Genomic DNA, 27,410 nt, shown 5'->3' on the forward strand with positions numbered 1-27,410 from the left:
GTAGAACCAACAACATTCTCAAAGTGATCACATTAAGCCTTTTCCATCTCTTCAAATCTTCCTAAAGTCCTTGGAGGCAGCAAAAAGCAGGTCATGTGCACCATGTCCTGGTGGTTCACAAGCATCCTTTTCTGGTTGTGGTTGTACAACTTTCTGGTGGGACAATGACTTCTTTTCCTTGCCCCTTTTTATAGCAGAGGGGTCTGCAACCTTCACTGGCTGACAAATTTTGGAACTCCTTTTTCCTTCAGATGTGGGAAAAGAAAAATGTAGGACACGTTTCCTAGTGTACAGACTCCTGGAGTTTGCTGCCAGTGTTTTCTTTGCTGCTTGGCAGGCTCTTTTCATTCACGCTGAGAAGTGAGTTACACCTTGGTGACAAGAGATGCTTTTTAAAGATTCTGGAATCACTAAAAATTGCCACTTCAGTGTGTGAATGAGTTTTGGATGGAGTGAGAAATGGCCAGGAGAAGTGAAGCCTTTCAAGCTGTGTGACTCAATTCTTATTAGGATAAGGACTGCAAAATAATTCAGCATATTTAAAATGGCAGTGTTAGGCATTCAGAGTGTGCCAATCCTGGCAACTTTCCTCGTTAGCTCAATGAGCATTGCATGCAATCAAATACTGCTTTTATTTGGAAGCTTATTTAGCTGCATAACCAGAGGAGCTGAAGGTTTGAATGTCCTGACCTTTGCATCTACTTCACTTGTACATCATAGATTCCTCTGAAAGAATTTTCACGTTGTATTTTTATTGAAAGTAAAGTTGGTGTTCCTTAAGAGGCAGTGCTGTGATGTCAAAGTATCGGAGGTCAGTCTCTCAGAAGTTTATAGTATGATGAATTGATAGCGACTGAATATATTCCTGGGTTATTTAAGATCCATACGCCCAGCCACGCGAAAAGCATCTTCACATTCAGTCGTCTCAAATGATGAGACTGTATTGCTGCTTACATGCCTTGCCATGTGCTCATTACAGCAGTTCAAGTATTTGCTCACCAAAACAGATACAAACAAGTATGTTTTAGTCATATGACCCACCAGATGCATATATAAATATGTGTGTATACATTTGTACATGCGTATCTGTGTGTCTGTACATAGCGATATGTCAATATATGCACTCCTAGTGTAGTCTTAGCTGTCTTGTACTTTTATTTTGATTATGAGATAGACCCCCTTTTAGATTCACAGCTTAGGGAAACTGGGGAAGGAGCTGCAGGGAATAGTCTGTGGCTCCCACCCTGAGCATAATCTGTCCTTGAATATTCTCCATCCTGATCTCTGAGGGTGTCACAAGACATCACAGATTGGTGAAAGACTGGAAGACTCTTGTCCTCACAGGCTGGCTGTGGTCTGCAGACTGGCTACTTCCACACTGACTATCAGGAATAAATATAATAAACTAAAGTCTGTGTGGTGATCCTTGATAGCTTACTGCATTTGTATACAAATTATTTTAATTTTTGTTTTTTTCTTTTGTAACAGGTAGTATTGGATAGATCCCACAATGGAGGACGGGAAGCCCGTTTGGGCTCCACACCCAACGGATGGGTTTCAGATGGGGATGATTGTGGACATTGGCACAAACAACTTAACTATCGAACCTTTGAATCAGAAAGGCAAGGTGAGTGTCTTGCAAGCAAAGGAACGGAAAAACTTTATAAAAGCTGTTCTACCTGTAGGCTAAATTTTTTATGATATCTATGATTACACACAGTCTGAAGGAGTGGGAAAGGATCTTTGCGTAGCTTTAGCTTGCATTGCAGGTGAAAGAAGTGCATGCTCTCTGTCAGTTTTCTACATGTGCTTTGCTTACTTTTGCACCTGCTTGTGAAAGAGAGATTGTAGCAATTTGATTCAGTACTGTATACGTTATTTTTCTAAATTAAGCCTACTGTTGAGATTGGCTTCTCTCTTTCCCCTTGAATGTGCATAGAGAATGTCCTACAGAAGTATTCTAGGTTCTGGCATAGATAGTACACACTGCTGTTAGACTGATGAAGATTTGAGGGATGAGTCCTCCTACCTCAAGTACCTTGAGAAGCAACATGATTTCAAACAAAGGTCATGTGGAATTGCTACATCAAATTAAAGGCAAAATAAATGCAACTTTTTAAATTAAGTCCTAATTCATCCTATTTAGTGTGCTCCAGCTGCTTCATTTGTCATGACATTATTCAGATTATGTTGTGCTTAAATACCAGATTTTACAGGAAGAACCTTGTATCTTATCAATTACCCTAATTGAGATAATCGGCATCCTGGCTTTTACTAAATGGAATAAGATCAGACGCTGTTTTAAAGGCTGTGGTATCTTTCTGAATATGTGATATGTGCCCTTTCTAACAATTTTGTCCTTTCTGTATCTTCATGTATGGAAAAGACAAACTTTTTTCACATCAACAATAATGGGGAATGCGTTGTCACAGGTCAAAAGGTTATGCGGCAGTTCTTCCTTTCAGGGAGGGATGTTTATAGGCTTTGTTTTCTCTGCGTCTGGAAGAGGAAGTTGATTTTGCTGTCCTTAGAAATATGGAGTAAGTGTGACATCTGACTTTTGTGGATATGAGATAAAGTGTTTAGGTTTAGGAGTAGCAGTGTGCATTCTTCAGCTTGGGGAAAAGCAAAATTATTCAGATGAAAATATTAAGTATTTGAAAGCTATGGTTGAGTAGTCTTAAACTGACCTAAACGATTGTAACTCCCACTGCTATATCACCGAATGGTTCTGATGTGATAAAGAGGAAAACTCTGTATATTCAAACAGGAACGGGCAGTAAGGGGATTCCTGAGCTGCTATTTATTTCTAACATGTGATCCTTTAGGAGAACATGCATTTTTTTTTTTTTAAATAAAATCAAAATATGATCATAAAATACAAATATTTTGCTTCATGGTTCACAATGAGCAATCTCTGTTGTCTAGCAGTTTGTTGTTCTGCTGTTGGCTCTTTTCCTGGATTAAACAGATCAATTAAGGGCCTAATGTTCACTCATCTAAGGGAATGAACTTGTCGCAGTTAGATGTTTAAATACCATAGAGATTATGGTCCTATATTTCTAATTATCTAACTTCCTTATTTTAATAGAGGTGGAGTAAAACATTTTCTTAATTGTCTTCTCAGTCTTTTGAAGTTATCATTGATTTCTTTTCCTAGTGAAATGTTCCTCATTCCTTTTTGTCTTTTAAAGAAGACACTGTTCACGTGCACATAGAACATTAATTTGAAGTAGTGAGCATCAATACCCATTATTATTAACTTTGTTTACTCAGAATGATAGTTCAAAAATGCTCTTCAGTAAGAAGGAGTGATCCAGCAGCTCTGCAGTTGCCCATGATAATTACAGGGAAGAGAGGAGTAACCTGATCTTGTAAACGTATCCGGGTGGTGTAACTTGTTATTATTTTTTAATCTGGGTCATTAACATGTCATACGTATTCTCTGCAGATGCCGGTAGTTTACCAGAGATCACAGGCTGAAAAGGAAATGTGTGTGCATCTGTGTGATTGTTGCCTTTTATACCACTTAATGGTTAATTAAAATATATTGTTAATAACTGCTATAAATGCTGCAAGGCAGTAGTTTCATGATGTCTTAAAATCTTCCCTCCCTCCCCAACTTGTAGCTAGCTTTGGCCTCGCAGAGTTCTGCTTGTGAGCTTGCGTGACAGAGTAAATGAGGTCAGAGAATGGATCCAACTCAAATATGAAGAAGTGGAAAGTTTTCAGGGTGGCAGCAAGCGGAGGCAGGAGGATGGAAGACCTGAGGCACGCATGGTCTTAGATTGCTTTGTATTATGAAACCAAGTGAAGGTAGCTGGCCAACACGCTGATTTTCTTATAAACCAACAGTAGCAGTTTTGGGTGCCACAGCCCATACAGAGTTAACAACGGCATTTACGTTTCTGCGTGGAGGCTGGGTATCTAAAGAGGGGTGGGGATCTGAGTCACCCAGACTGCACCTTACAAGGAAGAGTAATCCAAGCTGCAGGAGCCTGTTATCAGAACAGAGGATGCGTGTGTTACAGGATGGGAGCTGCTTCCTGAAAACTAGATCAGCAGCTTGCAAGGCTGATAAATGGCATGACTGGAAAGAAAACAAAGAAACAGGAGAGTGGTTTGCTAATGAGTGTGGTCCTACCTAGGGCTGGAGCCCTGCTCTGAGGATGGTTTCTGAACCAGACCATCAGTCACTCGCTGATGTGCAAAGCAGGGAGGAAGGCAGCCAGTTGTTAAAGCTCAACTAGTATTGCATTTGCACTTCTACTTGGAGTGTACTTTTCTGAACTTACTGGGAATCCCAACCTCAAATTCTGTTGCATATACCTTATTTTGTTGTGTTGCCAGCTGCTGTAACATTGCAGCAAGATTGCCAAATGGGAAGTTTACTGTTTTCCTGGAGGTAATAAATCATAGAATGGTTTGAGTTGGAAGGGACCTTAAAGATCATCTAATTCCAAGCCCCCTGCCGTGGGCAGGGACGCCTCTGACTAGGTCTAAGGAAAGTGGTAAAGAAGAGATGCCTTAGAGGGACTTGCACTCTGAGATGCCGTCCCTGGACCCTCATGGCACTGAGGAGTGGGCAGCCAGCATTTCCCAGAGTAACAGCAGTACTAAGTTTCTGGTGGTCACTAGGATGGCGTGTGGTGCTGCAGGCACTTGCCAGCACTCCCGCTGCCATCAGTGGAGAGGCACCTTATGGCTCTGTGCCGGTTCTGAAGCGTCATGAGGGCTTTATGGGACACCTGCTTTGGTATGCTGTGAATAAACAGAAAGGTATTTTCTTGGACTAAGTATAAATGAATAAATGTACTCTGAAAGTAAGGATCAGAATGTTCAAAGTCCAGTGTTTCGAGCTAAAGGTTTTTTTTTTAAGCAGTAAATGCAGCTTGCTTGCGTCAATGAGACATATTCCTGTCTGTCTTGCACACCGTTTGTACTGCTTTAGGGTGGGTTGTGAAGTACAGCTGAGAGTAGGGATGTCTCCTGTCTGTATCTGGAAAGTATAAAGGAAGGCATGGTTACATGTATTAGATTACATGGTAGTAAAAAGATCCTGCTTGAATGGAAAGATATCTTTTTTCACTCATCTAGTTTCTAGGAGGATAATTAAGATTGCCATTGGATTTCAAGGGCTGCTTCGTTACAAAGAGGGGGAAAAAAAAAAACCCTACTATATACCCTAAACCCTCTGTTTTGCCTCCTGAGACCACCTTAGTGTGTCATAGGAAAATGAAGTGGATATTAATCTTAGAACTAGTTTGTTCTAGGCAATGCCCTAATGTAAAATTCTACCAAATACCCAAAGTGTTTTCTTTTTACAGGAAATGTTGGGGTTTTGTTTGTTTGTTTGTTTTTAAAGGGACAACATAGTAAAGGATTTCTTTGGATAATTTTTTATTGATAGGCCTGGTATATCTTGCCTATTTTTCTATTTAGTGTATTTGATTTTAATACTAATTGGCAGTACTCATATCTCTGCACAACTAGCTAGTGTACATAACAAGAAATCTCCTTACATAAAGCAGTACTATGACATACAGGAGTGAAATTCTTTGTTGACGTGGTTGAGCTTCATGTTCTGATCTAAAAAAGTCCAACAGAAAAGCATCAGCTTCCAGATAAGTCTTCTCCATATTGTTTATTTGTTTTATCGCTTCTGAAATATTCTAGAAATTAATTCACAATTCACATTGACTGAAAAATGGAGGAGGACATAATGCAGTAGGAATTCTCAGTATTGTTTTTCATTGAAGTTTATCTTGAATCAGAAGGCTGAGTGGTGAGGGCAGGGAAAAAGCTCTTCATCCTCGTCTGGATAGATCTGGTATGACTGGCTTTAGATCCATGGAATGTTAAAGTGTTAGAGATTTGTGGAGAGTCTCACAGAATTATTTGGTATCATGTTCATTCTCTCCTGTAAAAGAAAATTCTCTTTGTTAGTGGTTAATCTTGGGTTACACATCAGCAGACAGGAACAAGAAATGAAATTAGATTGCTGGTGAAGCCAGTCAGGCTCCTTTTAATCTTTTCCACTCTTTTCATGCACAGGGAACTGATTACGTGGGAAATTTGCATTCAAATTTATTTATATCCAATGAGATATACCTTTATTGTTGATAAATAATATGTTCTAAATGCAGTATTGTGAAAGAAAGGAAAGGGATGGGAAGGCATCTCTGCCCTGGTAAAGCTCTGAATAGCATCTGGCAATTTCTGAGGTAGGTAAGTACGCTCAGGTCCTCCACAGCTCCACCAACCTCTGGTAAGGATATTTTTAAAGAAGTTGGTCTGATGGACGTTCAGGCATTTCAACGTCATCAAGCAGTTCTGTTTTCCTTAGGGAAGTTTCCTGTGCATATTTTTCTGCATTAGAGCATGATAAGGGGACGACAAAATACAATTTATTATGACTACAAGTTACATACTTTATGATAACTTTGTAGAGAAGGGTTATTGTAGATTTGCTGATTTCCAACTGGCAGCAATTAGTTCTACTCTGAGACATTTTTAACCTTTCTCACTTCAAAGGTCATTGGGATTTGTGGCTGTTCACGATGGTGTAAGCTACAAGAGCTCACATACTGTGTCTGTTGTACTGTAGCAAAGATGAAGCAAGTTGCTATATTTCTCCTAAACTTCCCTGTGAGATGTTTCTCATGGGACTGTCTTGCTAAGTACAATATTAGACAAGCAAACTTGTTTGTTTATTAAGGTCATTCTTTTAGATCCAGTTGGTTGCTTTTTCAAATATTAGGCTAGACTTCTTGTCTCCATTTCCACAGGGAAAGGGAGACTGCTTGCAGCATGGTGGCTATCGTGTTTAATTGGTACAACAGAGTTTTTGTTCATTCATAGATAGCTCAAACAAGCTATTACTACGGTAAACAAAGTATAATTAAAAACTAACCTCTTACAATAGGTACTCTTGTACAGATACTGAAATGCATGTATGCTAGGATGGTTTTCCTTCCTTTTTACTACAAGATAAATTATGATTTCTGGAGAATAAAGAGGAAACAAAGTTGCTTTTGTTATGAATTTTTCCAGTTGGATGTGAACACTTGATAAATGGCTGTTTTGTATAACTGGAATACAAGGGTTGAAGAAAAGTCTTGTTTGACCCCAGTATTGGTTTACAGAAGGAAAAAAAGCTGCAGTATTTGGGGATACAGAGGATATTATGTATTGAATATTTATATTTTAAGTAGTAATTTTTTAAGTCAGCATATGATAATGATAGAACAGTCCTTGGACTAAGCTAATAACTTCTTTTTATCCTTTGTGATTCTTAACAAAAGTGAGGAAGTTGTGTGTCTTTTACAATGCCGTTCCATTTGTAGTACTTTTTTTTATCCTTAGTTTTTATAGTACACAATATTACAATATTGCACGCAATTTTGGAAATAAGCATCAAATATTGTTATAATAAAATATATATTACAGTGACTGCATTTTTATAATCTAGCCTAGTAATGTAAATGTAGCAGTTCCTGTGTGCATCCAGTAACTCAATAAAATTTCCAGTTCTGAGGTATAAAGCTGGCAACTTCATTTTAAGCAGTGCACAGTTACAGTGTGCTTGCTTGTATCATTGCATCAGACATCTTTGAACTGTAATTCTATTTTTATGGAATTCTGACAATGTTAATATTTTTTCATCTAACAGACTTTCCAAGCTGCTATCAATCAAGTGTTTCCTGCGGAAGAGGACAGCAAAAAGGATGTAGAAGATAACTGTAAGTTATGAATTTCAAAATAAATTATGCATTTGAAAAAAATATCTGCATAGAAGAGAACATTCTTTCCTTACAAGCCCTCTGTTTCTTCATTGTACTGTTTTGTTTTGCTTCTTTACTTCGATTTATGTATGACCTCTACTAGTCTTTTAAACTCCTTAAAGCAAGCCCATTTTAAATATCATTTATTGTGGGTTTTTTTTTGTTTTTTAGTTGAACACTTTAGAAGAACTCGTAGTTAGAATATTCCCACATACAACTATTACTTGACTTCAGATATATATCAGATATTGCCTAACGGCATCAGGATAACTGCATTCAGCATTAGAGGGATTAACTATACTTTTTATAGTCCTGCAGAAGAATTAGTTGCTTTATCATCAGCTGTATTATACAGCCTTTTCCTGCATGTAACCTGTTCTCAGAAGGCATTCCTGTGGAAGTACAGGTAATTGAAAATAAATTTTAAGATAACCTTCCCAAAACTGGAGACAGGAATCTGGCCCTACTGGGGCCACTGGAAAAGGAAGTAGGTTATAGTGAATTGAATATAGGAGTGCTGCTGGAGAAGGAGTTTTCAGATGAACTTGTGCAATAAACTTCAGTGTTGATCTGCAGGGCTTCTATTTTGTTAAATATTTTGTAGTTAGATATCTGGAAACAAATATAATATTCAAAGCTGTGGAGAGGGGAGAGAGTACCGAGAAAGGTAAGTGCTCGCATTTGCTTTTAGAGAGCCATTAAGCAAATATTTTGCTGCTGTTGTTCTGTGTGAGCAAAGCACAGAGACTCTACTGTCCTGAAAACCTCATGAAGTCAGTTCCTTTAAATGTTTCCTCTGATATTTACTGGTTGGTGAAAGTACCAATAGCTTTGTAAATATTGAGCAAAAGTATCTTCTGTTGGTCCTTATTTAAATTAGAGGCCAGGACTTTGGAAGTTTTTTAGGTCATTTAATCACAATTCCTGTTTTGTAATAGGGGTTGGTATTTGTATCCCATGACAGGAAATACAGCTGTTATAGCCGCTCCATAAGTAATAAGACGATGAGATCTGAGGCTTATGATCTGAGTTAGATGGTACAATGTCATTGTAAGTGGAATTAAGCTGGTAGCCTTGTTTCCAGTTGCTTATAATTTTGCAAACATTATGTGAGGTTGAAACTTTTCAAAGCTGGTATTTGTATTCTCTGCACGTGATGCCTGTTAGGGAAATGAATGTAATCTTTGCATCTGTCACAGTGATTTTACTAAGGTGTTCTGGCACCTCAGCGTCTTAGAGAATTGAAATTTGAAATAAGATTATGGAAATAGCTTGAGATTCCAGCGAAATACTATTCAATTAAGTTAAAACAGTCTTTCTATCAGAGAAAATGTTGTCTTTGGCCTATGGAGGAAGATCTAAAACTTAAAAATGCTTTGCCCAGTGATCCTTTCTGGATCAAACATTATTTTGAGATTTTTCTAATGTATTTGTCACAGTTGAGATTTACCTTTAGGATGTGTGAAACCCAAATTCATTTTCTTTCTCTGTCAGAGAGAATTTGTGCTGAGCATCATTAATCTTTTAAGATTTTTTTTTCTTTTAAGAAAAATACTGAGTGCTTTCAGTCTCTCCCTATAGAACTGTCCTGAAAAATCCTGAAAAACGAGTTAATAATACACTTCCCATTCTGACCTATGCTTTAGTGATTAACTCCCTTCTAGGAACTAATTTGCTGAAGTATTACTTTTTTGCACCCTTAGTCTTCCATATTGCAAATGGACTAACTGCAAAAGAAGCCTTTTTGAGTATCTAGCTTTTCCTCAAACATGAAATTTCAGTAAATATTACAAACAGTACAGAGACAAAGCACTTACTTTTTTTTTTGTGATTCACAGCCCTCTTCTGCTTCCCCCATGCCTCACTTAGTTTTGGAGGGTTGTCACCATATGTGGACTTTTTATTTTTTATGGCCAAGAAAAAGATTTTTAAATAATTACTTCTGGGGGGAAAGAATTTTTAAACAATGAAGGGGAGCAGGAAATCTGATGAGAATCTTGAAATAAAAAAAAAAAAAAAGCTCTACAGTTGCAGAACCTTGCAATTACTTGATAAAATTTTTCATAGAAACCTTGCTTCATTGCATGCACAGGAAAGCCAGCATGAGTAAATTTGACATTGATATTTTCTTGCTTTTAGAGCCTGATTTCACTTCTGTGAACTTTGTGTGTGTTTTAACTATGATGACTACTAAATGCACATACACACACTGGTTACATTTAGGCATGAGCCATATGAATATTCAGGATTCTCTCTCTGGTGACTTTCTTTGCCTCTGGATACGGATGCCTCTTTTAAAGCATTTATTCTAAAGAATATGTGTTTCAAAGTTGCTGACATAAGCCTTACTTTACATGTCTTTTCCCTCGGGGAGGAAGCTCTCATTATGCAGAGTCTGCAGGTATAACTGCTTTAGCAGGAACTTGCAAAGAGATTCCTGGGGACACGATGAAATCTGGGGTTCTTTGTTTTTTAGGTAATTATTAAGTTTTTATGAGAATGCTTAACTGATGACTTCCCTTTAAGACATATTTCAAACCCTGAGAGGTTCTTGTGAAGATACAGTCAAGGGAGATGATAAGGTTTAACAAAGCCAAATGCCGGGTCCTGCACTTGGGGCACAACAACTCCATGCAGTGCTATAGACTAAGGGAAGAGTGGCTGGAAAGCTGCCTGGAGGAGAAGGACCTGGGGGTGTTGGTTGACAGCGACTGAAAATGAGCCAGCAGTGTGCCCAGGTGGCCAAGAAGGCCAATGGCATCTTGACTTGTATCAGAAATGGCATAGCCAGCAGGACCAGGGAAATTATTCTGCCCCTGTGCTCGGCACTGGTGAGACCGCATCTCGAATGCTGTGTTCAGTTCTGGGCCCTCACTGCAAGACATTGAGGCTCTGGAGTGTCCAGAGAAGAGCAACAACGAAGCTGGTGAAGGGGCTGGAGAACAAGTCTTACGAGGAGCAGCTGCGGGAACTGGGGTTGTTTAGCCTGGAGAAGAGGAGACTGAGGGGAGACCTTATTGCTCTCTACAACTGCCTGAAAGGTGGTTGTGGAGAGGAGGGAGCTGGGCTCTTCTCCCAAGTGTCAGGTGATAGGACAAGGGGGAATGGCCTCAAGCTGCTCTAGGGGAGGTTCAGACTGGGTTATTGGGCACTGGCAGAGGCTGCCCAGGGAGGTGGTGGAGTTCCCATCTCTGGATGTATTTAAAAGATGGGTGGACGAAGTGCTCAGGGACATGGTTTAGTGGCAGATAGGAATGGTTGAACTCGATCCAAAAGGTCTTTTCCAACCTAGTGACTCTATGATTCTTTAAGTGTATGTAGACCACTACTATATAGTAGTTTCTCAACTCAATACTGAGAATCCAAATGACTTAACTTGTGAAGTTTGCTGATATTTTAGCACCCTGTTTCCCCCTGGGCACATACAAGAGAGGAGAAGGAGGAGTTTCTGCTTCTGGCCCATTTTCTTTTAATGTCTCTTTCTCTTGGGATGACCTCATTAAAATAGGTGAAGATGGAGAGAGGTCTATGGAGATAGAGCTGCAATTTGTGGTCCCAATATGTGGACTGAGTGTGCCCGGGGAAGGGAGGAGGAGAAATCCCGCTGAAGAGATGCTTGTGCTTGGTTGCCTCAGGTATCAGCCACTGTGCAATTAGTGGAGGGAAGTACGTCTGCTGGAGTGGCAGGGGACAAGCCATGGTGTTGAGGCCATGTTGCTTCATGAAGTGATTCATGCACAGGCCCAATTTCAAGGCTGCTGTGATCCAAAGGAAGTTGTTGCTTAGCATAAAGCTAAAGCCTGCCTTGTGTGCCTCTGCCAACACAGAGATGTGCGTGCAGGCGAGCAGGTGATTTTGCACAGGTTTCTTCTAAACAACCCAGAAGTTGCAAGCTCCTTTGTGAAGCATGAATGGCTCCAGCCATTTGAAGCAAAGCTGTATTTAGTCACATAAAGGAAGAAAAGTCTGTTATTCAGTGGAGCCACCAAGCCAGAGGGAGTCTGCAAATGACTGCTGAACCTTCCTTTGCTTCAGGCTGGGCTGCTGTAGGTGGTGGGAGGTACAGCCCCTTCCCTGTCCACTGCAGTAGGAAGTGTAAAAGATTGAAAACAAAACCACAGATGCTCTTGAGAAGCTCCTGTTATCCTTTGCCAGTATCTTTTGTTTCAGTGAGAGGAGCTTTGAAAGAGATGTGAATGAGCTTCAGGTGTCCTTGTGTGGGTGAGGTGGCTGGGCAGGCTGACTTAAGGTCACGACAACTGGCACATTGTTATAAATAATTTGGAATACATTTTTCTCTTCTGGAGCCCTCAAGAAATGGCATTGGTCCCACTTGGTCCAACTCGAGAAACAAGTTTGGTCACTGTAGATGGGCGATGTGTATGTGGCCCTCATAGAGGGTAGGAGTTGACCATTACAAGTGCAGTCCTTGTTCCATCAAGAAGAGTCAGATGTGTACAACTTCTTAAGTGGCACTAATACGGTAAGGTTTACCAGCATGGTAATCAGTCAGTTTACTGACATAAAAAGACAAATTAGTGTTGTGCACCTGAATTTTAAGCAATGAGAAAAAGGGGATTGATCATATTTGAAAATGGAAGCTGTGTAGTGCCTAAGTAGTGCCCTTGGTTGGTTTAGGGATGTGTTTAATATTGTTTAAGGGAACTGGCAATGACCTCTGTAATTAAGGCTGCTAACACTTTTCAGTGCTTTACAGCTGAAATCAAGGACCAGCTTTGCCAAATTGTGAAGCTGTGTGGTCTAAAGCTTTCTGTAGGTACCCATTCACTGCCTTGAGCCACCACCTTCTAACATTTCCGCAGAGTTGGTTAGCTTATTTTAGATTAATGAGCTAAGAAAAAGAAAAATAGGTAGCTTTTATTGTGTAAACTATTTTTTCCCCTTAACAGTTTCTTTGTGGAGGTGTAAATGCAACAAAATTCAGAATTGAAATACAAAGGGTTGTGTTGGTGCCTGATGTCGTAATGATGTCTGCTGCTGCCTCTCAGACAGTATTTCCTGATTGAGTTGTTGAAACACCTAAAAATCACCAGGGGACAGTAGTTATTCCAAAGGTCCTTTAGATGGTATTATTCTGTGGACACTGTGGCAGAGATTGGAGATGGGAGCTGGAGGGAAGGAAGTGGTCGGTATTTGGACAGGCACTGGTTTCTGTGTTCGTAGGCTGGCATTGTGGGAGATTCGCGGTGTTTGTCTGAAAGGCTGATAGAGGGAGCTTCCACTGAGCACGGCCTGTCAGGCTCCAGTGCTCTGTGTTCAGCAGCTTTCTGTAACTCCACTTGTACAGTGAAGAGCAGATCTATGTTTTTTTAAAACATGTATTGAATCAGCATTTCTGCCTCAAGACGTTGTAAAGAAATCATGGGATTAAAATATAACCAAAGGTATGGGAAGTAAAATTGTCTGTAATAGTGATATTTAGTTGTTTGGCTGTACACTAAGCTTGTCCTGAGCTCTTCATGGTATATGATGGTCTTTTATTTGCAGGTTCCCTTATGTATTTAAATGAAGCCACTCTCCTTCACAATATCAAAGTTCGGTACAGTAAGGACAGAATTTACGTAAGTATTATGGGTCATGACAAGCAGTCTAATGATAGATGTCCTTATAGAAAATCAACAAAAGAAGTGGTTGCAATTCTGGGTTTTTTCATGTAGCAGAAACTAAACAGAAAGGGTAACACTGGAAGGTTAGGAAGTTTCAGACCTTTTTCTTCCCTCCCCTCCCTTTCCCCCATTATACCCTATTTGAGGTCTGAATCACATTTAAGTTAACTAATTTTTACCAGGCAGAGCAATAGATTTTTCTCTGCATGACTGTTGATATGCAACCATAGCACTTTGTTGTATCACAGAGGTCTGTTCCTGCAGGTAACTTACTTTGTCAGTAGAGTAGCTCTTAACAAAGATGGTTTTCTTTCTTCATTATTTTTGAACGAAGCAAACAGGTGCTGTCTTTGACACCTCCTAGCTCGGATGTCCATCTTAATCTTTTATATTGCTATCAAATTGCCTAATTGTATTTAATGAATTCTGACTGAATTACATTTTGTCCTTGCCATCTGCCCGGACACTGACAGCTGTGAAATGGAAGAAAGCTAAGAGTTTTCTTTCTCCCTTATTTTTTTTCTAATAGAAGGCTGGCTAGTAATAGTACAAAACAGTTCAACATATTTTTTAAATGTTTGTGTTAAAATAATCAAGTTTTGTATTAGCATACTGTTCTGAAAAGAATTGGAGTTAAACCCTTTTATACATATATATGTAAAGCGGTAGTATAGTTGTTTTCCTTTATTGCAGTTAATTTTACATAGCTATAAATTCTCAAGATCAAGCACCAGCATTAAAATAAAAAAAATAAAAATGGCCATTTGAGTGTGTTGTAGTTAATTTTACATAGCTATAAATTCTCAAGATCAAGCACCAGCAATAAAATAAAGAAATAAAAATGGCCATTTGAGTGCTGTTCTGGAAAATAATAATTAAAAAAAACCAAACAAGAAAAGCCCCCAATAAAGTAAAATTCTAATCCTGAACTGACTATGAGGTAGGATAATCTTTAGTTTCGTAAAACCTTTCTTCATTTTAAACAATTACTAGTATGTTGTCCTGAGCGAGTGGGATGGGAGGGAAGGTTTGATTTGTATTTTAGCTTCTTTTCCATTGTAACTTTAAGATACAGTTTGAATCAATATTTTTTTTTTTCTATTTGTGCTTAATGCTGGTTAAAAGTGTTTGTCTTGTTACTAAAGGGAAAACTAATGTTATTACTTGCAACTCTTGAAAAACCCTTTGCATATCTTTGCTTTAGTGAAATAAATGCTGAAAATAAAAACGTCCAAGAAAATTAATGTATTGTGTGTGATTCAGCCTTCTATCAAGATATGATAGGGTCCAAAGTTCAGTTGTCTAGGGATATGCTCAGTAACAGTAAACCAAATCAGTTGTTCAGGCTGAATGTTTATCAGCTTTTCTTCAGACCTTTGCCTTCAAATTGGCTTTTTCTTTTCCCCCCGTTATTCAGACATCTGTTCTTCCTCATACGTAATCTGACTATTACAAGCAAGCTATGACAGTATTTTTTAGAAACCTTAAAAAAACTTTATCTTCAGTCTCCCTTATCCTATGGAAAGGTAAAAAGCAGTCTTGGTTTGAGATTCTCCTCAAATTCCTTCTGTGAGAGAGCATTTGCATTCTGTATTTTCTCACTGCATTCTGCATTTCAGCAATAGCTGATTTCTCTCGGCTGAACGCTTTTATTGCCTGCCTTGAGCGTGTTCCAGGCAGGATCCTTCCTGCTGAGTTGCTTCCATTAGATATTGAAAAATTATCCTCCTCACTGGAGGAGTGTGTGTTATGCTAGCCAAGAGCTTAGTTTATTCACTTTTGAGGAGGAGGCTGTGATGTCCTATCCTTGATCCAGTTACTTGGACAATAGGAAATAATTTAAAAGGAGATTGGAAAAGAGGTCAAATTCAGGACATACTTCATAGCTCAGTGGTTAGGAAATTCTCTCGAGAAGTGCTTTTTCGTAGAAGTCCTGAGAAGATAATTAGAGGAACTGTGAAAATATATCTCTTCTTGTCTATACATTAGCTGGAGAGAACCGTAAATTTAATTGTTATACTTAAGCTTTAGTCTTCATTAGTAATAGAAAATTGCTGTTTATCACTTAGTTGGATACTAGCTAATAGTTTGCTGTTAATTGTTTTCTTCACAGACCTATGTAGCCAACATTCTTATTGCAGTGAATCCATATTTTGATATACCTAAATTGTATTCTTCAGATACTATTAAAAAGTACCAGGGTAGATCACTTGGAACATTGCCACCACATGTTTTTGCGATTGGTATGTATTGAGCCTGTATATGATTTACTATAAAGTATTATAAAATAAAAACAGTGATTGCTAAAACTGCCAGTCTTCTCATCCTTGATATGCAGTTTGAAGATCTTAGAAATTAGCAAATTAATGGTGAGCAATTATAATATAGTTTAAAGAGAAATAGACTTTAATAAATTGTGATGTGCTCAGTTGTAAAGATTTACTTTTTTATTCCAGAAAACATTGCATTTTATTTTTTGTATTGTAGCTTACCTTTATGCTTGCAACAATCCTGAATATTAATTATTGTCATGTTTAACATGTTCTTTTTAAGCCGATAAAGCATTCCGTGACATGAAAGTGCTCAAGATGAGTCAGTCCATCATAGTCTCTGGAGAATCAGGAGCTGGCAAGACAGAAAACACTAAATTTGTTTTGAGGTTTGTGCTTTCGGACCAAAATTATTCAGTGAATCTCTTGTGTTGATGCATTTGGTTGACATACAGACAAACTGTAATCAGTACAATTAAGACACAATTCAGTAAGGTACCTTTACGTTCACTTTAATACAAGAAATTCATGGGGTTAAGCTTAAATGCTGACATTATAACATACCAAAATGGTTGTAAATTTACAGAAACCTTAACTTTGTTGTAGTGACATCATGTAGTAGTTATGGTTTACGAGGCAGTCATTTTGGTATTGCACAACTGGTGCTGTGGTAGATAAAAACGTAAATAGGCATTTTAACTGCATATTGCAAGACACTGTTGATTTTGCCATAAATGTGCCTTTCTGTGTTTTCACTGTCTTTGTTTCCTTAGTTTGCTTAAACATCCAGAATTTTTTAACTCTTGATTTTTGAGATCACAGCAGAGATTCTGTAATATACTTGAGCCTAATTTACTGAAAAAGTCTGAATAATGGGGTTTATTTATTTATTCGTGCTTACGTATGACTGATACTAAATCAAGAATACTAAACTGCATGGAGGCCATATTGCTGATGTAAGAGGAAGCAAAGCCGATGTATACGATTTTAATGTTTTTGACCATATTTGCTTTATACTGCTTTATATCACTCTGGAACACTGTAACTTGAAAGCACGGCTCCTTTAAATTCACCTATATCATAGGTGGCCTGATTATCCAGGGAAGCATAGTGCAGGCAGTGTGAATACGCCCTCTTCTTCCCTTTCCCCTTGTTTCCCAGAATAAATCTTTGACTCCCTTTTCTCTGACATCATTTATTCTCTAGTACATATGTACCATAGCAGTATTGTTTACCACATTCCATGAACAATTGTCACTGCTATCAGTGTCCTTCATGCTGCTCCTCCCTGCCCCTGTGCAGCCTTTAACAGGTAGCTGTAAGGATCGCTCCAGGGTGCTGGCAATGATTTTTGCAAGGGACATCCTTACTTTGGTCCTGATAAGAGTAAAAAAAAGTTGGCAGGCACTGGGAGAATATCTCTTGAGGAATGCTCTCAAAGGAGGTTATTCTTCCACTTCTCGACAAAGAAAGTTCTGCAGCAGGCACACATGAATGCCATTGCACTGCCGGCCCCTAAAAACCTGTTTACAAATTATCATTGGTTTCTAAGAACAGGACGGCTTTTCCGTTCTGTGATCAGAAAACGAGAGTACTAATAGAGTTCTGTTAGCGCTCCAAAATTTTGTTTTTAGAAGGCTGCGTTTTCAAGAACTGTTTTAAACTCATCCCAGCATGCCCTGCAATCACATTCTGGATTTATTTTAAAATTATTTCTTTATTTGCTAAATTGAAACTTATCTTAATTATGCACACACAACTGCCTGTGTCACCATCTCTGTGTGGGAATTTTATTAACATCAATAGTTGTGAATGTAGAAATTGTATGCAGGGAAACACTCTTTCATTTAGGAAATACATATGAAACCTTATACATTTACTAGAGAATTTTAATAAATACAGATAGCATAGTGATAGCTTCATATATGTATGAAAATAATTTCCATATGCAGTTCTAAAAGAAATTTCTGACACATCTTGAAACAACAGTCTAGAGTCTGCAAGAATATGTGTATATTTTTTTAAGAAAAAAAGTCAAACTGCATTTAATTTAAAAGGTATAGTTATTTGGAACTTATAATCGGTGTACTTTCCCTTTAGTAATTGGTTAGTAAGTATGATGCATAGCCATGCTAAACCCTGTTGTAGTAACCTGACATATGAAAGATAATGATATTTTTATCTTGCTTTGCAGGTATTTGACAGAATCCTATGGTAGTGGTCAAGATATTGATGACAGAATTGTAGAAGGTATTGAATTTTCTTTCATTGAATTAAAGTTTCCAATTTTTTTTTTTTTTTAAATCTGAAATTTCAGTCCACAGCAACTAAGTAAAAGCAAGATGTAAATACTATCAGACTTCCTAGGGAATGATTTACTGGTAGTTTACCTTGATCCTAAATTCTGAAAGCATATTTTTTATTTGTGTTTCAGTTCATTTTTGTTTAGTGTTGTGTCATGTAGTCCTTGATCTAGAAAATATTTGTGTGTGTTTGAGCTGAACTTCACACATACATGTACCCAAGATTGGATTTTGTGCTGTGGAAATCTGCAAGGACAAGGTTGTGTTCATATTACTGTCTGTTAGTACTAGAAAAAAGTAATACCTCCTCCTCATGATAAAGTTCTCAAAGTCAAATAAAACAGGGAGTTTCTTTTACTTTATGGTTCTGGGTCATTTTTCTGTTAAGTATATTTTTTCTGAAAGCACCTAATTTGGATTAGCACTTTCACTGTGTCTGTCTTTATAACAGACTCCCAAACAAGTTCAGAAGAGACTGTGTTGATCATGCAGTTGAGCCGCTTTAATGTTGCATGCACTTCCTAATTGAACAGAAAATGATAACTTTTTGAGAAAACATAAATATCTCAAAACCAAGCAACCCTCAGCTAAAAATGCCTTATACGTCAGTTTTAGTTTTCTGTAGTATATAGTCGATTTATTTTGGAATTTCATTATTCTCTGTCTTTAGCTTAAACCAAAAATGTTTAGTTTTTCTTTTGCTCTAAGTCTTTCTGTTTTTAATTCAAGACACTGGATTATTCAAGAGAAGTACTGCAAGCTTTAATCTATTGTTCCTGTAGGTTTTCTTAAACTAACTCCTTAATGAAGTTCACTGTGTGCTCAAGGAACTCAGGGTTGAATAATGCCTGATGCAGTATGCCATAAAATTAATTGGTACTTGTAGGTATTCTTAGAAAATTTTGAGTTTTTCAATCAGAAACAGAATCTGATGCAAGGGTTTTGAAGGCGCAATTTTCATGACCATGTTTACAGCATACATAGGGAACCTTTACCTTATCTGAAAGTTTTTGTTCATAATCTATTCTTCAGACTGTTAATATTGCATAAAATACCTGAATAGTTATCAAAAATCTCTTTAATGAGTTTGAAGTATTAAAAAAAATTAAAACTTAGCCAAAACAAAAAAAGTAATGCTTATGTTGTCCTGACAAATGATGCATTACCATCCCCAATTTATGCAACCGCTGTATTCTTTCATTCCTTTTGTATGAGGAGATTTGTAGGTTTTTGTGATTGAGGTTTTGCATGTCTTTCTGCTTACTTAGTTTCCAATGCATATTTTTTAGCTAAAAGCCTTAAGAAATCTTGCTGATATTTTTAGTGGTTTCTTGTTAGCGCGATTCAGTAATTTGGTTTTCTTTGTAGCTAGTAAAATGCAGCCTTCCAGAGGCCTTGTTTTTTTTGTAGTTCCTAAACATTTTCCATTTGCTTAAACTCTGCATGATCTTTATATATTGCTGCTGCTCTTTCTGTACGGGCTTTAAGGCGCTTTAAAATTGCAGCCAGTAAAAAATAAAACCACTCAATCGCTTAATTGACTGGCTTTTAAAGGGCATTTTTAAGTTGTTTTTGAAATCAACACACTCTTCTAATACATTTTTTTAATTCTTTAATCAATCTAACATGTTGCATGCATGACATTTAAGTGGCATTTTTGTCTGTGGAGTAAGTGGGTAGTTTGGATTTATGAATAACGGCTCATTGGAAAGTGTCGAGTTGTGTGTTGTCTAATATAGTTTATATATCAATTTTTTTACCTACTTGCTGTAGGAGAACATGACCGAATAATTTTTGGTGTTTGTCTCTGAGTTTCTTATGGTGTTGCAATATTTTGCAATATTACATGATACTGAATTACTTTGTTATAAGTTCCACCACAATGTATCCACTAGAATTTACAAAATTGACTATTTCTAATAAGTAATATTTTTCCTTTAATTTTCAAACCTATTCTCAATAAATTCGCTGAATATTTAGTATGTATTTGTTCTTTCTTTCTTTTTAGTAGTTTATTGACCAAATTTTAACACTTTCAAAATTTTATTTTTTTAAACAGCAAATCCCCTGTTAGAAGCCTTTGGAAATGCAAAGACAGTTCGAAACAACAACAGCAGTCGGTTTGGGAAATTTGTAGAAATTCATTTCAATGAAAAGGTATTGGAATTTTGATACAGAAAACCAGTGATGATATTTTGCCATAAAATGGAAATGCTAGACTGGAAGTAGGCTGAATAAATTTATTAATCTTGCAGTAATTATCTACTGTCCTACTTTACAAGTATGGTTTGTTTGCTATCACCTTGAAAGGAAAACCAAAGCCCCGCAATACTGTGTCACTACTGGAAAATGATGGGTCAAGTCAGTAGGAAAATGGCTTCTATCCACAAAAGAATAAAAATTTTTCACTCATTGCAAAAAGGCATATCTAAAGAATAACTTACTTGCTGTTTATGCATCCCTTTAATGCACAAATAAGTGTGAGTTTCATATTATATATAAACAGATAAAAACATATTTTAATGCTTTAATACTTTAAAGGAATTATTGATGCTTTTATGTGCTTGTAAAAAAGTTTGGGACCTCACATTAGCCTTAGGTATGTGACAGAAGTCATGGAATTGTTTTTTGTCAGAAGTGCTAGTGCCACTGTAATTTATGAAGATTTTTTTGTTGAGTGTAGTTTTGCTTGGGTAGCAAGCATATACGTATATGCCACAATTAAAGGTGACTGTATGGCTGTCTGGTACGTCCAAATTGAAGACTTCTGTTGACAGTCATGGTAGAAGTCATGTATGTGCCTCCTCTTGTTTCTGGTTGAGGACATAAAGAAACAAATTGTTGCAGTCCCTTCCTGCAAAGATGAAGCCCATGATCTGGTCTTGAGCTTGAGGTCTCTTCCTTTTCGACTGGAATTCTGCCAAGGATTTCTGCTTGTTGGGGTGAAGCAGACCCTTCTTGTGTATGTATATGCAATACATGAGCAGAGGGGAGAAGTTACGGTAAAGGCAGTGGTTTATTTTCTTAAAGCTTAATAATTAAGCTTTTCATAAGCTTGTTCTCTATTAGGTATAGATAAATTTCAATATTCTTTGGAGCAGTGTCTGTTGAATGACTCATGATGACAAATGTAAATTGAAAACTTCTGAATCTCAAATAATCCAAGAAATATTCAGATAATCAAATAAATTTCTTCCTTCTAGAACTCGGTGGTTGGTGGATTTGTATCACATTACCTTCTGGAGAAATCTAGGATCTGTGTGCAAGGCAAAGAAGAGAGGAATTACCATATCTTTTACAGGCTTTGTGCTGGTGCTCCGGAAGACATTAGAGAAAAACTATATCTAAGCTCTCCTGACAGCTTTAGGGTGAGTATCAGAGTCGATGTTCATAATAAGGCTTCTTGTATTGCCATACGTGGATTTTTCATGTAGATCTTATTAAAATCTGTTTATTATCTTTGACAGACTCTTTCCTGTTATAAAAATCAGGTTTTTTTTGTGAAGTCTATTTGATCCTGAAATGAAGCTGCCTGCCATTTTTGCCCTATTGGAAGATTTCTTGTAGATTTTTTCTGTGTCTTAAAATTGAGCAATCTTTGCTTTTTCCAAAAATCTATCGTTGCATACACAACTGCTAGTATTGTTGTTACGGGCTCTTCTAGAACCATAAAGTGTGAATTTCTTGATTGTGATATCACTGTTCTGTGGATAACCCATCTTTTAAGTCCTGAAAACTGCATTTATTTCTTTCTATTACAACTATGTATTTAGGAAGATGTAGGAGTTGTCCCATGATTCTCTCTCTTAAATTGTTCTTTGCTCACATTTCCCATCAAGGATCAGACTACGGTGACAAGGTGGTTGTGCTTCTTTGTTCCAGTCCATGTGCTTTCACGTCACTTGTCTTTTCTACTCTGTTACACTTTGTTCCTATCATACTATACTATACTATACACTCTAGACTGTCATTTGTACTGCCCCAGTTTTGAGCCTCTCCCATTCCTCTCATCATACTCCTTTGTCGTTCTTGATCACTCCAGATAACATGATAAGACTCAACAGTCCCTTTCAGCTGAAAGCTTACCCTTTTATCTCCAATTGACCAAAAGCCCACGCTCAGCTCTTCCTGCCAAGATTAATTCTATGCATTAAGCATGATCCTCCCTCTTAGGTTATTCTTCACCTAATTTATTCTTCCCTGGGGACTGCGTACTATTTTTGAGTTTTGTCTCTTTCCACAACTTGTTACTGGTTCAGTCATTAAGTAATGGAGAAGTCAATAAAATGCAAATAAAATCAATGCAGAATGTAGTGCTCCTAACTATACCTTCCCTGGAGGTGTTTAAGGGACGGGTGGATGAGGTGCTGAGGGGTATGGTTTAGGGAGTCTTAGGAATGGTTGGACTCGATGACCCAGTGGGTCCTTTCCAACCTAGTGATTCTATGATTCTATGATTCTGAGATTGTGTGGTTTCTCCTGATTTGCCCCGATTCTGTCTTATGTTTCTAGTAGCAGTCCCACAGACTGTCTTTCTGTGCTACTATTAAGTTCTTGCATTCTTTTTCTCGTTTGTTCTTTACTACTTCAGTTTAACTTTTTCCTTCAGCTTTCCTTCTTTCTCTTCTCCTTCTCTGTGTTCTGTTTTCAAGGAATTGTTTTCAGAAATGATCACCAAATAACATGATGTTTCCTTTTGCTTTCTTTCCCTTCTTGTCAGTCAAAAGGTTTTCTCTATTTTGTTTTCTGTTTGTCTGAGTGACTCCAACACCATTTCCCTTATTTTTAAATTATCTTTTGATTTCTTAGTTTATTACATCTCGATTACTGCAGTATTTTTTTTCTTGAGAGACTAATTTTGAACTTTTATTCAGCCAATGCAGCTTTACTGATATGGCTGTTTCTCATTGTTTTCCTGATTGTCTGTACTCTTTCTCTTCAAAGCAAGCTTCTGACTCCCTTTCAGGGTCCTTCTAAGCCTTATACTGTCATCACAAATTTTACTAATAAGATGAAAACTTTTGCCTTCAATCACTCATTTCTGCTAATTAATTACTATTGTTGGTGTATTTTCCTGTTTGGTTTTTCAGTTAAACCTTTGGGACTGTGCTTATCTGTTACTTTCCCCAAGATCTTTTGTACTCTCTTTCATTGGAATTCAGCAGAGGGCCAGAAGCCTTAAAGATACAAAGCTCCTACAAGTTCTGTGTAAAGCAGTGGCTGTATAGGTGACATCTACATTAGTGTACTAATTGTGGTGAAAGTGGGTGTACATTAGTCACCAAACTGGTTGCTGCTGCCTCTTGGCGTGGCCAAGTCAGTCTCTGCTTACTGATGTGCCAGGAAGCGGGCACAGAGCTGCAGTTCCATATTGGGCACATCTATATGCTTGTACTGTGGTTGCTAGATGATCTGGCTCCCTAAAAGCCACGGTACTATTTTAGGACAAGTGTCCTTACTTCATCAAAAGCATTCCTAGGGGCCCTTATAGGCATTATATTATTTCTTTTAAGAATTTATTTGTATCTTCTTATAGTTCATCTGTTTGTACTCAGTAGTGTGATGGAAACTTGATCTGATGCTTATTAAGAAGGATCTGCTTCTGTTCTGTAGAAGGAAAGCTTTTCTTTTGGAACGCTCAACAAACACAATACTTAAAAAAAAACCCCAACAAACAGCCCACCATTTATTTTCATCGAATGTGGACCTAGTTTTCAAAGCTTTCTTCTCTACTGTGCAGTTACTCCATGCAATGTTCTCTTGTAAGTTTTAAAGCTAAAATCTTGAATAGATTTTCAATTATGTTTTTATTGTGCAGCCACTTTTCCATTAAAACTTATTTCTTGTAGTTAATGTATTTTTAATTCTGGAACTGAATGTGCTGTGTGCCCACTCTAGGGGATATTTTTTTAATCAAAATCTGTGCTCATAGGAGCACACAAGTTTGCAGATGCCAAGGTCAGAATTATAACCTCCTTAAAATCAGGCTGGTGCAATACAGTGCTGAACAGCCTGAGTGCCTTTGCAGAAGCACTTGCTAGCCTGTTTCAATTATAAAGAATTTACAGTCGCATCAGCCTTATCACACTGTGACATAATTTTTTTTGACTGCTAAGAAGGTTGCAGCAAGTAGTTATATTTCCATTAGGAATATTTATGGCTTTACCATAAGTTTGTATTTGAATTGTGAATTCCTTGCTGCCTGCGAAAGATCTACTCTACATGTAAAATTAAAAAAAAAATTAAAACCTCTGAAATATTTTTTAAAAAAATTATTTCCCCTTTTGAAGAAGATTATCTTTAATTAAAGTAACCCCTTATGATCATTTTCATCTTTGTATGTATGTAAATTAATATAAAAATACTTAAAATTTGTTAGTCATATCACACTAAATTTTCATGGAGTATCTCTTTACAGGAGATTTTTAGGAAAAAAACATGTGAGAAGTTAATTTTCTTCCTAAACCTGTGTTACTTTTGTCAAGATTGTTTTTCCTGTTACTTGTTCTCATTTGCTGCGTCAGGTTTTATCATAAGATGGCTCTGTATAATCGTGCTTGTGTCATGTTTTTGGCACATTTTTTGTTGATTGCATGTCTGTTTGGTTCGAATTTCATGGAAATAGCATCTTTCAAATTGTAATAACAGATGGTGCTATTATTCTAGGCAAGGTTTGATGATTGATCAGTGCTTTGATATTGATGCTAATTTTTTAGACAATAGAAACTTTTAGTAAAAAACCCCATATTCTTCAGTTATTTAGAAAAAAACTCACATTGCTAGAGTTGCAGTTTTGCATCAGCTTTAGTGTGCCTCTTGTCTTGTGCGTTTTAGCTTATCAAGCCGAAGTCAAATGAGGGCCAGGTTGGATCCTAACACTCAAGCATGTTTTGCTCAATGTATAGTTTATCTTAACTACACTTACTTGAAAATAGGACATTTCAAATCTAACGTAATTCTCATTTTTCACAAAAGTGAAATAATATTAAAACACGAGGGATAACTTAATGCTTTTTTCCCATCCCCAGTAGGCTTGCTTCCCTTTGAATTAGGTGACCCCTTGTAATAGCCTCCTTGTGCATTTGACTGCCTTGGCATAGGTGCGTGGTTGCTCTCGGTGTGTGAGCCAAGACAACTGCACTGACTGTGCCTGCTTGATCTGTCGCCTGGATTTCAGCATCACCGATGGGGGTTACCCCTCTGTTAGATCATCCTTCCCCTGCCGTTCACCTGGGGAAGTGTGAATTTACTTGGCAAAGGACTATTAAAAGTTGCAGGATTCTTATGCACTCCTCCTGCAAGCACACCCATACAAAAGCACGCGGTCCTGGGTGCTTGTGTTTTAGGTTCCCCTTTTCAGAAATTCAAAGTCATTGGATAACCCTGTACTGAACGTTGTAGGTCTGTGTGCCTCAGACTGCACGGCATGGCTTTGGAAGTAAAGCTGCACAGCAAATCTATACTTGGAGTGTAGTTGATGGAGATGAGAAGCTGTGGGTTTTTTTAGATCCTGATTTCTAGAAGAGAAATCAGATTGCCTTATGTTTGCGTCACTGATGTTATAACTGGGTGTTGTACTTAAGAGTTTAAAAAAAAAGCACCATGCTATTTAGATGTTATCTATGATAATCTCAAGCTGTGTATTTTTGTGTTTTAAAAATATAATTTCTCTGAAGATTAATACATGAACTGACTTCACTTTTTGGCTTTCTAATGAAAGCTATTATCTTGTGATTAAATGTCTGCTACACAGGTTATTATTGAATACCATTCTGGTTTCCACACTCTCTTCTTGGAAAGTATGACCTTTTTCACTTCTCATCCCCAGTTTCTTGGCTAGTGTTACTAATACTCTAATTCAGGGATATCTTGTGTTTAAAATATACCTTGTATTCTGATTGACTGCTAAAGGAAACTTTTCAATATTTTGTTAAACACCAAGCTAACTTGAAACAATATTTCTTGCTCCTTTGTTTTAATAATACATTTTCACCTTGTTTTGTTCTGCTGTTTGAAATGCTTTGAAGAATATTTTATTCTTTTAGAATTTTGTATATAAATTTTAGTCAAAGTGTAGGATTATCTGTGTTCACCTAGTTGAAAACATCTTCTTTGTTCATGTGCTAGATTGAAGAATCAGTTCACTTCCTTTAGACAAAGGACTCTGTCCAAGCTTTTGGACGGAGTTCTTACTTCCAGCTGAATAAATTGGAAAGAAAAAGCTGGAGATCCCATTTTACTGGAAGTGTCAGTCATGGTCTGAATGCCTGGACCATTCCCTTTTCTGTACAACATGAGATGGGTATCAGAAGCGAGATTCTGAATCAGACTTCTGCTTGTATCATATTATAAATTTTTAATACTCTTCAAGCTATTTAATACACCTTGTCTCTTAGTACCTATACAAGTATTTTATTGTTGAGGGAAAAATGGTGATGAACCTACACTGGACTTAGTACCACAAATTCTTTGATCCTACTCCTCTCACCCCCAGATATACAATATAAGGCCTATATGTTGTTGAAAATAAAGGGTTATTGTGAGTTTTTTCTGATATTCTACACAGCTTGCTGGAGTACAGTTTGGTGTTACACATAGGCCAGAAGATGTTGTTTACTTTAGTTCATAATTTTGATTGTCTTTTCTGTAATCCCAGACTCCATTAACAGGTTTAATAGAGTCAAGCATTAAGAAAAGATCATGAGACTTAACAAAATTAATATCCCACTCTGTCAAAAAGTATTTTAGTTGTCAAAATTGAGTACCTTTCAATAGAAGTTTGTTACTGTTACACTTACTTAATTTTGTAGTTGTAAATAAATACAGTTTCAAGGAATGAATCCTGAATACCTTGTGTGTTGTGGGTATAACATGATTAAATCAAGCTATGTAGGGCAAGCCTCAAATGAAAGCATGTGTTTTTCTTATTTCTGTCTTTAAGTATGCATTTCCACTTTTTTTATTTTTGCAGTATTTAAATAGAGGCTGTACCAGATACTTCGCCAACAAAGAAACAGACAAGCAGATTTTGCAAAATCGCAAGAGTCCTGAGGTATGTTTGTGTCTTCAGTCAGTTCATATTATTAACTAATACTGATTGTGTTGAAAATTATGACTACAGTTTTACAGTGTGGAATGAAATGTTCATTTTACACATCTTTGTAGGTCTGAATGGGGATGTCAGTTCAGGACTCTGGTTTTGGAGTTCAGTCCTAGAAATATATTTTAACATGCATCTGTATGCTATTCCATGTGATATTTAAAACTGTTTCATTTTCATTCTTATAATAATATAGCACTTAATGATGCAGCTTGTCTTCTGTGGAAAACAAAAATCTGTCCAAGATTTTTTTAAATTTTCTTTTTTAGTCTCTCTAGTGCTAGAAATAGGTCAGAATCAGTAGTTTTTTCCAGAGCTGCTTTTAC

The 27,410-nt window shown here is 37.2% G+C and overlaps 1 protein-coding gene across 6 annotated transcripts in view; it reads left to right on the forward strand.

The window, feature by feature from the left end:
• MYO6 (myosin VI) overlaps positions 1 to 27,410 on the forward strand; it is a 114,935-nt gene that overhangs the window by 30,871 nt on the left and 56,654 nt on the right. For all 6 annotated transcript variants that reach the window (XM_054061161.1, XM_054061160.1, XM_054061159.1 and 3 more), the window contains 9 exons: positions 1,489 to 1,627; positions 7,673 to 7,742; positions 13,293 to 13,366; positions 15,525 to 15,654; positions 15,965 to 16,070; positions 17,876 to 17,931; positions 20,044 to 20,141; positions 21,188 to 21,352; positions 26,956 to 27,036. In XM_054061161.1, coding sequence (XP_053917136.1) covers positions 1,511 to 1,627; positions 7,673 to 7,742; positions 13,293 to 13,366; positions 15,525 to 15,654; positions 15,965 to 16,070; positions 17,876 to 17,931; positions 20,044 to 20,141; positions 21,188 to 21,352; positions 26,956 to 27,036 — 897 coding nt within the window. In that variant the 5' untranslated portion in view covers positions 1,489 to 1,510. Of the gene's footprint in view, positions 1 to 1,488; positions 1,628 to 7,672; positions 7,743 to 13,292; positions 13,367 to 15,524; positions 15,655 to 15,964; positions 16,071 to 17,875; positions 17,932 to 20,043; positions 20,142 to 21,187; positions 21,353 to 26,955; positions 27,037 to 27,410 lie in introns of those variants that run through there.

The sequence above is a fragment of the Cuculus canorus genome, chromosome 3 (genome assembly GCF_017976375.1).
Source record: "Cuculus canorus isolate bCucCan1 chromosome 3, bCucCan1.pri, whole genome shotgun sequence".
Taxonomy (NCBI): Eukaryota; Metazoa; Chordata; class Aves; order Cuculiformes; family Cuculidae; genus Cuculus; species Cuculus canorus.